Raw genomic sequence first — 11288 nt, 5'->3', positions numbered from 1 at the left:
GGACAACGTAAATCACCCATGACTTCACTCCACATGAATCACTCGGAGGAAAATTAGAAATCACCAGTAAATTGCCATGGTCGACGTCACGAAGCATGAGGAGCTCGTATACAAAGCGCGCCTCGCTGAGCAGGCGGAGCGGTACGACGAGATGTCTGAGTTCATGAAGGAGGTCGTGATGATGACTAAGAAGCTCAGCACTGACGAGCGCAATTTGCTGTCCGTGGCTTTCAAGAACGCTGTAGGCGCACGACGGGCTGCGTACAGAGTTATTCTCTCGACGGAGCAGAAGCAAGAGAAGCGGCAGGCAGAGGCCCTTGTGAAGATAGCTCGAGAGTACCGACAAAAAGTTGATAAGGAGCTCAGAGATATATGCGCGAGCGTGCTGGATATTGTGGACAGCCATCTGGTCAAGGACATCCCGGAGACTAAGGAGTATGCCGAACCTAACGTCTTCTACCATAAGATGAAGGGTGATTATTATCGGTGAGTTTCAGAGGGAGGACGCACATAGGTATCTGTGCGAGTTCAACCCTGAAACCAGTCAGGAACAGATTCAGAAGGCTCGCGAGTCGTATGAAAAGGCCACCAAGCTGGCTGTGGACCTGCCGTCCACCCATGCGATTCGCCTCGGCTTGGCGCTTAACTTCTCTGTTTTCCACTACGAAATCCTACTGTCCCCTGCAGAGGCCTGCCAGATGGCTCAACATGCGTTTGACGAAGCGATTGCTGAGCTGGATAATGTCTCTGAGGACACTTATCGGGATTCGACGTTGATTATGCAGCTGCTCCGAGACAATCTTACTCTGTGGTTCTCTGATGGCAACAAGAAAACGGATGCTCCAGCTGAGGAAGACCATTGATGTGTTTGAGTTTTCGTCTTGCTCAGATCCACATATCTCCTTATATTAATGGGCTGCGTACGGTTCGTGGCGGTGCAGCTGAGCTACCTGTCTTTTCTTTCGGCGTGTGCCACACAGCTGTTCCCTGGTCTCACGTACTTCGTGGACCCTGAGGGCGCGTGCCTGACCGTCCTTGGGGCTGTGTGGGGTTTGGCTGCCTTCTTCTTGGGCATGGTCTTCAACTGGGTGGGCATGAAGCCCATCACGTTTGGAGGCTCCATGGCGATGGCCATGGGTGGAACGATGATCTACTTAGGAGAAACACAGCCCAACGTGGTGCTCCAGGTGCTTGGTGGGGCCGTTACAGGTCTGGGCGCTGCTGGAATCCAGACGTGTCTCGGCATCGCCGCCCTATGGTACCCTCAACCTGGGCGCCGCGGACATGTGTGCGGATTAATCAACCTGATGTCGGGGCTCGTACGAGTAGTGCTGAGCGGCATTTCGATGCTACTCAACGGGCGAAACGGTCTGGTGCTGAACACTGCCAATGTGATTACCTGTTTCATATTGCTAGCTCTGACGGGATGTTCGGAGCTGTTCCTGCTGGACGTACCTGACAAGGTAATTCGATACGACTACAGCAACGTGCCGTACGAGTCCACTGCAGTTACCTCTGGCTCATTCGTGAGAGTTTTCACCACGCTACAGGTGGACTTCTTCGTGCTACCGCTGTGGGTATCCACTGGCATGATTCTACGCTTCGCGTATTTCGTCACCAGGTACATGATGACTCCCAGAACTTCTGCGTGTGTGGACGCGATGCTTGCTGTAGGCGTCGCTGCCGGAGGCGGAGCCTTCATGTCCTTCATGGACTCTCCTCGCTGGAGTCCCAGAAAACGTGGGCAAGTGGGGTTCATGCTGCTCTGCTCAGCGGCGGCCGTAGCGGGCGGGATTTGTGTCGTGCCCCACTTCTCATCGTGTGGCGAAATGTGGTACATGCATCTGTCAACCGACACCTCGATAACAGTGGAGACTACCACCTCCCCGTTGGACAAGTGCTACATAGATATCACGGAAACGTCGTTTCTGAAGTTCACGCTGTTAGCTCCTTTTAGCGGTTTCGCTATGGGTCTCGTGGTCTCCTACACGCTATGGATACTAAGCTTCTTCATGAAAGACGACAAGCGAATGTGGGGCCATTGTGGTGGCCACTTGTCATCAGCTATGGGGTTTGGCTTCCTTCTGTGCCAACTTCTACAGCTGCATGTGACTGCTGGAACTACAATATACGTCATCGCCGCCGTAACGACTTTAGGCTGCTGTTTCCTTCCAATCGGTTTCAAGAAGTTATCGAAGTCAAAGGACCGCAGTGTGGAAGTTGAGCTGGAACGCAGCCAAACGAAAACCACTGTTTAGCAACATTCCCCACAACATTTTGAATGACGTCAAATTCGAGATATTCCGTCAGAAATGGTGGAAAGTAAGAGGACGTTATTAGGTATTACGCAGCCCGGAAGCGTCCCCTTAAATCGTTGTCAGAAGAGCAGAAGCGTGATATCAAACACGCCTTTGATCTATTCGACACCGAAAAAAGAGCTTCTATCGACTTCCACGAGCTTAAAGTCGCTATGAGAGCGCTAGGTTTCGATGTGAAGAAGACGGACGTTCTCGAGCTGATCCAGACTTACGACAAGAAACAGAGTGGCCGTATAAGCTACGGCGATTTTCTAGAGATCATGACGCAGCGCATCTCCGAGCGAGACCCTCAGGAAGAGATAATGAAGGCATTTGAACTATTCGACGACGACAACACAGGCAAGATAAGCCTGAAGAACCTTCGTAGGGTAGCCCGGGATCTTGGCGAGAATGTGGGCGAGGATGACTTGCAAGCGATGATAGATGAGTTCGACAGAGATATGGACGGGGAGATATCTCGAGAGGAGTTCCTGGCGATTATGAGCAACGCCAGCCTATTCTGATAACACCGAAACCTGTGTGCAGCTGTGTGCCAAAGATGAATCGAATCTTTCTCCTGGTATTGTCTTGCGTGCTGGTCTTCTTCGGAGGGAATGGCCCCCAGAATAAAATAGCGTTCACGACATTTTGGAGACTTGGCGGTCTCACAAAATGTGAGCACCCTGAGCACGAGTTCTGCCCTGAAGAGGAGAAGGCCGTTACCAACGCAAGCTTCGTGTACTGCACCGCTGACACCCTCATTGGAGGGCTGTCAGGCATAGTCCTGGACATCGCAGGCCCCGGTCTCACTCTAGCCTTGGGCCATGCGATGGTCACTGCGAGCTACATTGGGTTCCTACCCTTAGGGGTGATGCCCGTGGCAGTGTCTCTTGGTCTCCAAGGAGTGGCGATACAGACGGTCTCGAACGCCGTCATGACGGTGGCGTCGCTCTTCCCCAATCAATCTAAGTTCCTTATAGCCGCTATCAGCGCCATGTGCGAGCTGGGAGCACTGCAATTCACGCTTGGCAACTCGATCGTCACCAGTGGCCTCGCGACGTACTCCTCAGTTGTGCTGGCCCTCATCGGTTTCGGATTCGTTGCAGTCATGCTTGGCCTCTTCGTCTTCCCCAACAAGCCTTTCGACGCTCCCGCAGATTCCGTTGTTTTGGACACAGAACGGAGCTCGATGCTTAGGGCATCTGTCTACGTGGAGAGGCCGTCCGTAGGTCTTATGTCTTTCAAACCCTTTCGTTCTGAAACGGAAGTGGTTACCGACGCCATCTTTTCCCACAACTACATCTTATTTGCGGTGTTCTGGTTGGTGTTGGCCTTCTCGACGGTCACCTACAACATCATCATTGATCAGGTGTTCATCCATGCTGGCGTCAATGAGGAGCTAGGCCCTTTTTATGAGTATCTGCTGCCAGCGTGCGTTTTAGCTGGTCTCGTCAACGGGGTTCTCATGGACAGACTGGGGCTGGTTTTCCAGTCGTTCTACATGAACGCGCTGCTGGCTGTGGCACTAGCTGTTGGCTTCTTCGCGGAAACCACCGGTTGGCATTACGTTGGTGCATCGAGTTTTTTGCTGATGCGAGGCAGTTGCTACACACTGCTCATCTCCTACCTCTATGAAGTATTCGACAGCCAACATTTCGGGGTTCTGTACTCTACAGCTGCTACCTCCTTGGGGCTTCTGACGCTCACGCTCGCCACCTCACTCAACGCTCTCGTGGACCGCATCACACCAGCTGGCGAGCCGCTGAGATGGACACCGGTAGTCGGAGGCATGCTCGTGGCCGTGCTGCTGTCCTTTGGCGTTCTAGCGCCGCTCACAGGTCAAGCGAGTACGGTGAAAAAGGAAAGGAAGGAAAGTTCCGTGTTAGTTTAGGAAATCTGTAGAATGTCTGAAATCTGGGAAGACGCTAGGGAGTACGGAGGCCATCTTGAGGCTTTCCTGGCCGGCCTTCCAACATCCGTTCTGCAGCTCTTGCTCTGTGCTCGCGAAGACCGTAACAGGTGGGTTGTGCTGGTGGAATGCGTTCTGCGAGACCAACGAGATGGGCCTTACCTTGAATGCGTTCTACGAGCGTCTGATGTGCACGCAGCGGTTATGGACGCGTGCGAGCGTCTAAATGCGCCTGTCAGACCGACTCCAGACTTTTGCATGGCTGTAGTGAATCATCTTGCCGATCAGGGCGTGCTGATGAAGCTACACGACGAGGGTAGTGTACTCGGCGCCATGATGCTTAGAGTGCTCTCCTGGACGCCGTTCATGAGTGGGTTTGGGGGCAGCGCCAATCCAGGAGACGATAGCTTCACCACCCCATTCGTTTTCCGAGCTTTCGCAGTCCAGGCTGCCAAAGCACTGCTGGAGGACCGCGCCGTCTGGAGAGGGAGTGAGGAAGAGGACCCTCTAGGCGTCGTTAGAGATCAGAAAATCAGGCTTGTCCGCCTCGCTGAGTTAAAAAGAGTTCTTGGGGAGCGGGACCTCCCACCAGATTGGATTACAGCTGTCGTGAGAGAGATTCATCGACTGCCCAAAGTCATGTTTGTGGAGGTTAATCACGAGGAGGTACTCTGCCATGGAGACGGCGTAATTACAGCCAACAAGGATGTGGTGAAAGCGCAGCTTATTCAGGTGTCCTCCATTCGATGCATTAATCAAGCTCTCCGCGACCTGAACCGCCGTCATTCTCGGGCTCGCGAGAACCTAGACACCTACGTGAAGACCCGAAACGAGAAGATGGTGATCCTACAGCTGAAACAGGTCAAGATGATAGAGGCGGAGTCCAACAAGCTCGAGTGCTTGCTTTCCAGAATTACAGACGTCGTACACAGGGCCAGCTCAGAGCTCGATCTGCTGCACTCCACCTGTGAGAACGCCATAAACGTTCTGAAAAAGACCGTCAAGTGAGTCTGCTGGCGGGTCCTTATGCAGTGCGTCAGCCTTAGAGACCTTCCACGAGTTGCTGGATGAGGCCGACAACCTGCAGGGCGACTCAGAGAATCTCGCGATGGCTCTTTACTCGCATCTGGAGCAGTCGCCTGTATGCGACTCTCAGGCCATAGAACGAGAGGTGAAGTACCTCATGGAACGGCCTCCACATCTAAAGCTGGCGCTGTGTTCCCACGAGCCGACAGTGCAGAAGGAATCACTTCCTAGTGTGTTCCAATTCGGAGGACGGCAACGTGAGAAGCGCGTGGACTTGCAGACAGAGTCGAAAGTCGATGAAAGGCCTTCGAAGCCGCGACAGCTAATGAGACCCTGTCGCCCGCCTCTAAAGCAGAGATCTGCTAAAGAAGACCATTGAAGTGATAACCAAAGGCCAGCACGTTGTCAGAAATGCACTATTCCAGATGGATTCTCCGAAGACACATCCACTGCGCCACACGATTCTGAAAGCTGCAGTGTTCGTGGCAAGCACGGTAATGATCGCCCAGGTCGGGGACAGGTTCGAGTTGCCTGAGATGCTTCCATAGAGCCTGACACCAAAAAAAACCCCAAGAGGCCACAATCCGGTTGAGCAAGAGCTGAAGATCGTTACTTGCTGTACAGTGCAATTTCGCTCAAACCACTGTCTGAAAGTGCCACAGAGTGCCAACCACCCACAACATTTACGGCGCGACGACCTGTCTTAGCCAGCAGCCAGCAGGCCTTGTTAGAGTCCACTCCACGTCTACAGATGACGAAGACGGAGCACGGCGCAGACAGCTGTTGTCGGTCGTGGTCTATCTGCATGCGGGCAAGGGGATAAGAGGTGGAGCCCTCGGCGTTCCAAACGCTGAAATGATTAGGTGGCCGCACGTCAAGGACGCAACCGTTCACAGCCACTCGATCTCCGTCAAGGAAGACGTGGGCGCTTGCAAAGTCGCTGGCCGAGATGGTCTCTGGATACAGCAAGGGACCGGGCAGTGGAAGGGGTCGTGTGGGCTGCTCTCCCTGGCAAACGGAACAAGGGTTGGGGTTCAGGGGAATGATTCTGAAAGGTTTGCCATCTAAGGCGTTGTAAATCAAGAGGTCAGGTTGAGATGGCAGCCCTGCCAACAACTTCAGAGTTTCCGTTGCTTGCAACAGTCCCATAACGCCCACAACAGGTCCCACCACCCCGAAATGAGCACAAGCGCCACAGTCGTCCTCTCGAGGCACTTCCTCGAAACAACAACGGTAGCAGCGGTTGGGTCGTGATATAAGAAGTTGCCCTTCCCACTGCAGCGCGGAGGCTACGACGACGGGAATCCCTGCTGCAACGGCCGCGTCGTTGATGGTGTAGCGCGTGCTAGCGCTATCACAACAGTCCACAACGCACGTGGATCCCAGTAACAGGCGCTGGGCGTTCGCAATGGTGAGGAATTCTGGATAGGCCGTCGTCGAGCAGGGGAACCGTTCCTTCAGCCGAAGTCTGGCCGCCTCGGCCTTGTTCAGCCCTTCGTCCATTGCTGTGAACAGCACTTGGCGATGGAGGTTGGACGCAGCTACGCAGTCGCCATCGACCAGTCTCAAGCTCACGCTGGCACCAGCTAAATATGTGGCCACCGGACAGCCGAGCCCCCCTAGACCCACAACTGTGACTACGGAGGACTGCAGCCGCCGCTGTCCGGCGAGACCTAGTTCTGGGACGAGGGTTTGTCTCAAGGTGAGATCCATGCCGAAAAAACGCTATTTCTTCATGCGTATGATATTACAACCATCGACTTGCAATTCGTGCAGGATCTGGATTCTCTCCAGTCTTCTACCAACACCAGAAGTCTCCACTCCGACCAACATTCGCACATCAAGGAGACGCCTGCAGCTGAATAAAACAGTTGCGGAACTGAAACTGCTTGGAAGCACACCTGTACCTCTGCGTTCCTGCAAACTGCCCAAGTGGTTTTCATGCTGTCGGGCACTCCTTTCTCCGGCATGCGGAGAGGATGTCGCCCCCATCTTCTCCAACCAGATCCGCGGTCTACTGAATGCACTGGCTGCTCTGGTCGGGGACCGAGATATATTGACACACGAGTCAGTTGCGGAGATAATGCTGGTCGCTTTAGGATCCGCGCCGACTCCGGGCCACGTGGATGTGCTTTCCACCTGCCCACAGCTGTTGGGCGTCATTGGCAGGTACTCGGTGACACTCAAAAGCAATAAGCTCACTTCGTGGGCGGACATAAAGAGCCGACTCCTAACTGCTATACCACCAGAACAGTGCGAGCACATGCTCAATGGCAGCAGGTCAGCCTTGCTGGTTAAGATAGTCGATCTGATGGGCTACGCCATTGAAAGTCTCCAGGGGGCACTTTTGAGCATGCACGAATGGTTTCTCGTGGATCTCGAGTGCTTTCTTGGCACAACCACCAATTTGGAAGATAGGGCGGCATTCGTTGGAGATTTTCTGGAGGTGTTAGCGTGCTTTCATATGCCTCCAGATGCTCAAGAATCCTACTTCAGCAGACTGTGCACGAGTGCATTCATCTGCCTGGAGCAAGTCCACCGACGGACCTGGCGATCGAGCAACTCCATGGCTGGATGGCTTGGAGTTGTCATAGCCATGAACGCCAACGAGATCCAACCCCCCATCGTGTTCAAGCCGGACACGCCGATACATGTGCGGCATTTCCTAAGGACAATACTGGAGAGAGGACTCCAGTTCGGCCAAGATATTTCAATTGACAGGAACGAAGGCGTGCACCTGCCGCCTGTTCCTGCCAACCTTCCTGAACCTGGCCCTTTCCTTGTGGAAAACGGATTACTGCTCCTACTGACAGGATTTGAATGGTTGAATCCGGACGGGTGCCTCCAGAATACTGCTTCTTTATCCACGATTGTTCCTACCCTAGCACCTTTAGTCAAACGAGCCAACAAGGAGTACCAGAAGGCCACTCGTCTGGTGAACACGACTCTGAAACTGGTCACGGAGCTGGCTGCTGAGGAGGGCATTCAGCTCTCTGAGGAAGAAAGGGCCCGCCTTCTGGAGGACATCGCCAACTCTGACCGGAGAGGAGTTATGTCCCGAGCCTGGGAGAACAGTCCCGTCAAGGGGAGTGTGCCCCCTATGATTGTCCAATTGATTGGACAATCTTGGCACGGTTCCGATGCCATGATCCAAGCCGATCCCGTAGCAGACTTCGTGAGGGCCTCTGTGAAAGCTTATCCCTACCGCCCAAGTACGCTTGCGCTGTTGTTTCTCGGTGGCGAGGCCATCCTAGGCCGCTTACGCAGTTTGAGCCGCGACGCCTCGGCGGACGGCATCGACTACGATGCGGCAGCGGGACGTATGGAGACTGGTCTGGCGCAGCTGGTGCACAGGTTGCCGATCGACGAGCGCTTCCCTTGTAAAATCGATAGGATGCTTCTGGGTGCGTTACGCTCAACGCGACCACCCTCAACGCTGTACGCGGATGACGCCTTGATAGGACTGTACGAGACCGTTGCTCCAGAATTGGGACTCAAGACCAGTTTACCACTTAAAACATGCACTCTTCCCACGCCGATCGAGTTCAGTCCGCCTCCAGCACCTGTAAAACGGCCCTCAAAGCGGCGAGTCGTCCACCCTCATGCAACCCGACGCGTTGAGTCCGACTCCTCATCCTCGCCACAGCGTGCTTGCGCGTCCATCACGCCTACCTTGACACCGTCGTCTCCTACCTTGACACCGTCGTCTCCTGCCTTGACACCGTCGTCTCCTGCCTTGACACCGTCGTCTCTGCAAAGCATGCGCATTAGGACGTCGTTTCAAATTGCATCTGAACGCCCGCCATTAACAGTTGGGACTCTGTGTGTGAGAGCTCAGGGGGCTGGGTGAAGTGCCTGGGTCACTTCATGTATCCGTCAGTAAATTAGATTTTTCGTCCTATGATATTGCAAGCCTTCGTTGTGTGGGGGAAAATCTGTGCTGCCGCGACTTACTCAACTTCATATATCCGTCAGTAAATTCGATTTTTTGTCCCATGATATTGCAACCTTCGTTGTGTGAGGGAAAATCTGTGCTGCTCTGCGGTTTACTCACAAAGGGACTGCATCAGAAGACAGCTGAACGCTCGGCCAACACTAAAGCAACCCTCTCCGTTTCCAAGCGACGAAGGCAGCTGAATACTGTTTTGGAGGAACTCAGGGGGCTGGGTGAGGTGCCTGTGCCGCGACGTCAGCTTAGGGTGGCGCCGGTGTACAAGCGTCAGTTGCTGATGTTGCGCCCAGATGACGGTGACATCACGCCACTGCTATATGGGCAACTCGTCGATCTGGCGTCTGAGCTGCAGACGCTGGTTGGGTCTCGGGATACATTCTCTTGGCCCACGATAGAAAAGCTTCGGAAAGTGCTGCTGGGTTCGAATCCAACCGTGGGGCACGTGGACGCCCTGGGAGACTTCAGAGAGCTGGTGTGCGTCTTCCCTAGCCTGTTGAACAGGGACTCCACGTTCTTCACAACAAACTACATCACCTCGTTTCTATGCACGCCGAAGACGCCTGAGGAATGCGAGGACTTCTTAACTGCAACCAGGTCATCACTGCTCCTCAAAATACTGGAGGTGACTGCTGCGTTTGAGAAGGGAGATGAGTCCGCGGCATGGCTGCGTCTTAACCACTGGGCCCTGTTAGATTTGGCCGTTAAACTCGGAGCTACTTCCAAAAATGATTGGAGTCGTGTGATTGGCAGCTTCCTTGAAGTCCTAGCGTTAACTAGCTGCTCGAAATTGGCAGGCGATTGCTCACGGCCGGTGATAGCGACAATCCTGTTGGATGCAGTTCTCGCGGACACGTGGCAGCAGAGGTCTCCTGTAACCGGGTGGATGGGCCTTCGACACCTGTTGGGTGACGAATTACTTCTGTCCCGAGAGGCATTTCTGCCTACAATTCCTGAGGACCAAGTGGTAGCAACGCAAAAAGAGTTCTTAAGGGGAATCCGGTTTGGCTCGGCAGGTTTCTTCGGCTCAGGACCGAAGAACTTTGAGGACCGAAGAACTATGCCACTGCCTGGCCCTCTTATCGTGCAGAAGGGGCTGCTGCCCTGCCTCATGCTACCGCAGTGGCTGTGTCCTGACAGCGTCCTTCGGTGTCATATTGCGTTCTCCGAGGTCCCACAAGCTCCGCTCGCAATTCTTGTGAAAAGGGCCAACAAGGAGTACCAGAAGGCCACTCGTCTGGTGAACAAGACTCTGAAACTGGTCACGGAGCTGGCTGCTGAGGAGGGCATTCAGCTCTCTGAGGAGGAAAATGCCCGCCTTCTAGAGGACATCGACAACTCTGACCGTAGAGGAGTCATGTCCCGAGCCTGGGAGAGCAGTCCCATCAAGGGGAGTGTGCCCTCAATGATTCAGGACTTCACGAAAAGACCGTTCTCCCGCGACGTTCACATACCGTCGCCCATTGAACTCCTCGTGAGAGATTGTTTTGATCACCCTCACGCTGTTCGTTCGGTATGTGTCATGCGCATCGTGAGCGAGATAGTATGCGTAGCATTGGTGCAACGGCATCTCGGCCCCTCAGTCAACTACCAGAAAATCCGCAGAGATTTTGCGGGCCCCTACGAGATGGCCCTGCAGACTGACATGGACATTCTGCGAACGCTTGGTCTTGAAAAGGACCTCCTGTCTGCTCTGACGAGTTGTCTGGTACGCCGTCACCACCATCCCGTGCCCCAAAGGCTACCTAAGCCGTCTCTGATTGTGGCGTATAAGTTCTTGGCCCAAATGTTCGGCTTGCCACCCGAGCTTCCTATTTGCACAGAAGACGAGGCTGCAGAGGGTCCCTCTTGGGGAGACCACCTATCTGAAGCGGTTTCGATGTCTGTGAAGAAGTCGCAGAAGGTGCCACCTGCCCCCGTCCCATCACATCGCCCACCTGAACCTCCGCCTACCTCTCTGGTTTCTGTGCTGCAAGCTGCCTCTCTGGTTTCTGTGCTGCAACCTGCCTCTCTGGTTCCTGTGCTGCAACCTGCCTCTCTGGTTCCTGTGCTGCAACCTGCCCAAGGTAGACCCTCTTGTTTGCGTTCGGGATGTGCAGCTTCTTCG

The 11288-nt window shown here is 54.2% G+C and overlaps 8 protein-coding genes across 11 annotated transcripts; 7 read left to right on the top strand and 1 right to left on the bottom strand.

The window, feature by feature from the left end:
• Window positions 1-76: 76 nt before the first annotated feature.
• On the top strand, window positions 77-863 carry KVP18_000615 (uncharacterized protein; the record flags this gene model as incomplete). Of its 2 annotated transcripts, none has more annotated exons than XM_067949860.1 (2): window positions 77-486; window positions 515-863. In XM_067949860.1, the coding sequence occupies 2 exons, from the start codon at window positions 77-79 to the stop codon at window positions 861-863; spliced, it is 759 nt and encodes a 252-aa protein (XP_067806361.1).
• Window positions 864-911: 48 nt separating this feature from the next.
• KVP18_000616 (uncharacterized protein) lies at window positions 912-2258 on the top strand (the record flags this gene model as incomplete). The annotated part of the gene is made up of 1 exon (XM_067949862.1): window positions 912-2258. The coding sequence occupies one exon, from the start codon at window positions 912-914 to the stop codon at window positions 2256-2258; it is 1347 nt and encodes a 448-aa protein (XP_067806363.1).
• Window positions 2259-2312: 54 nt separating this feature from the next.
• Window positions 2313-2821, top strand: KVP18_000618 (uncharacterized protein; the record flags this gene model as incomplete). The annotated part of the gene is made up of 2 exons (XM_067949864.1): window positions 2313-2322; window positions 2352-2821. The coding sequence occupies 2 exons, from the start codon at window positions 2313-2315 to the stop codon at window positions 2819-2821; spliced, it is 480 nt and encodes a 159-aa protein (XP_067806365.1).
• A 35-nt stretch (window positions 2822-2856) lies between these two features.
• Window positions 2857-4188, top strand: KVP18_000622 (uncharacterized protein; the record flags this gene model as incomplete). The annotated part of the gene is made up of 1 exon (XM_067949870.1): window positions 2857-4188. The coding sequence occupies one exon, from the start codon at window positions 2857-2859 to the stop codon at window positions 4186-4188; it is 1332 nt and encodes a 443-aa protein (XP_067806371.1).
• A 12-nt stretch (window positions 4189-4200) lies between these two features.
• KVP18_000621 (uncharacterized protein) lies at window positions 4201-5611 on the top strand (the record flags this gene model as incomplete). 2 transcript variants are annotated; one of them, XM_067949868.1, is made up of 3 exons in its annotated part: window positions 4411-4576; window positions 4604-5210; window positions 5239-5611. In XM_067949868.1, the coding sequence occupies 3 exons, from the start codon at window positions 4411-4413 to the stop codon at window positions 5609-5611; spliced, it is 1146 nt and encodes a 381-aa protein (XP_067806369.1). The 2 variants fall into 2 exon arrangements, with proteins under 2 accessions (XP_067806370.1, XP_067806369.1); XM_067949869.1 differs by having other exon boundaries at window positions 4201-5210.
• A 230-nt stretch (window positions 5612-5841) lies between these two features.
• Window positions 5842-6945, bottom strand: KVP18_000620 (uncharacterized protein; the record flags this gene model as incomplete). Its single annotated transcript, XM_067949867.1, has 1 exon — window positions 5842-6945. The coding sequence occupies one exon, from the start codon at window positions 6943-6945 to the stop codon at window positions 5842-5844; it is 1104 nt and encodes a 367-aa protein (XP_067806368.1).
• Window positions 6946-7315: 370 nt separating this feature from the next.
• Window positions 7316-9082, top strand: KVP18_000617 (uncharacterized protein; the record flags this gene model as incomplete). Its single annotated transcript, XM_067949863.1, has 1 exon — window positions 7316-9082. One exon carries the CDS (start codon window positions 7316-7318, stop codon window positions 9080-9082), a length of 1767 nt encoding a protein of 588 aa, XP_067806364.1.
• Window positions 9083-9227: 145 nt separating this feature from the next.
• On the top strand, window positions 9228-11288 carry KVP18_000619 (uncharacterized protein; the record flags this gene model as incomplete). 2 transcript variants are annotated; one of them, XM_067949866.1, is made up of 1 exon in its annotated part: window positions 9228-11288. In XM_067949866.1, a coding segment is annotated over one exon (2061 nt), but the record flags the coding sequence as incomplete, so codon positions are not given. The 2 variants fall into 2 exon arrangements, with proteins under 2 accessions (XP_067806367.1, XP_067806366.1); XM_067949865.1 differs by having other exon boundaries at window positions 9228-11247.

Source organism: the organism of the source record quoted next, assembly GCF_019968955.1.
Source record: "MAG: Porospora cf. gigantea A chromosome Unknown PgA_NODE_768_length_11288_cov_357.85, whole genome shotgun sequence".
Lineage (NCBI taxonomy): Eukaryota > Apicomplexa > Conoidasida > Eugregarinorida > Porosporidae > Porospora > Porospora cf. gigantea A.
This window is presented reverse-complemented; position numbering and strand designations above follow the sequence as displayed.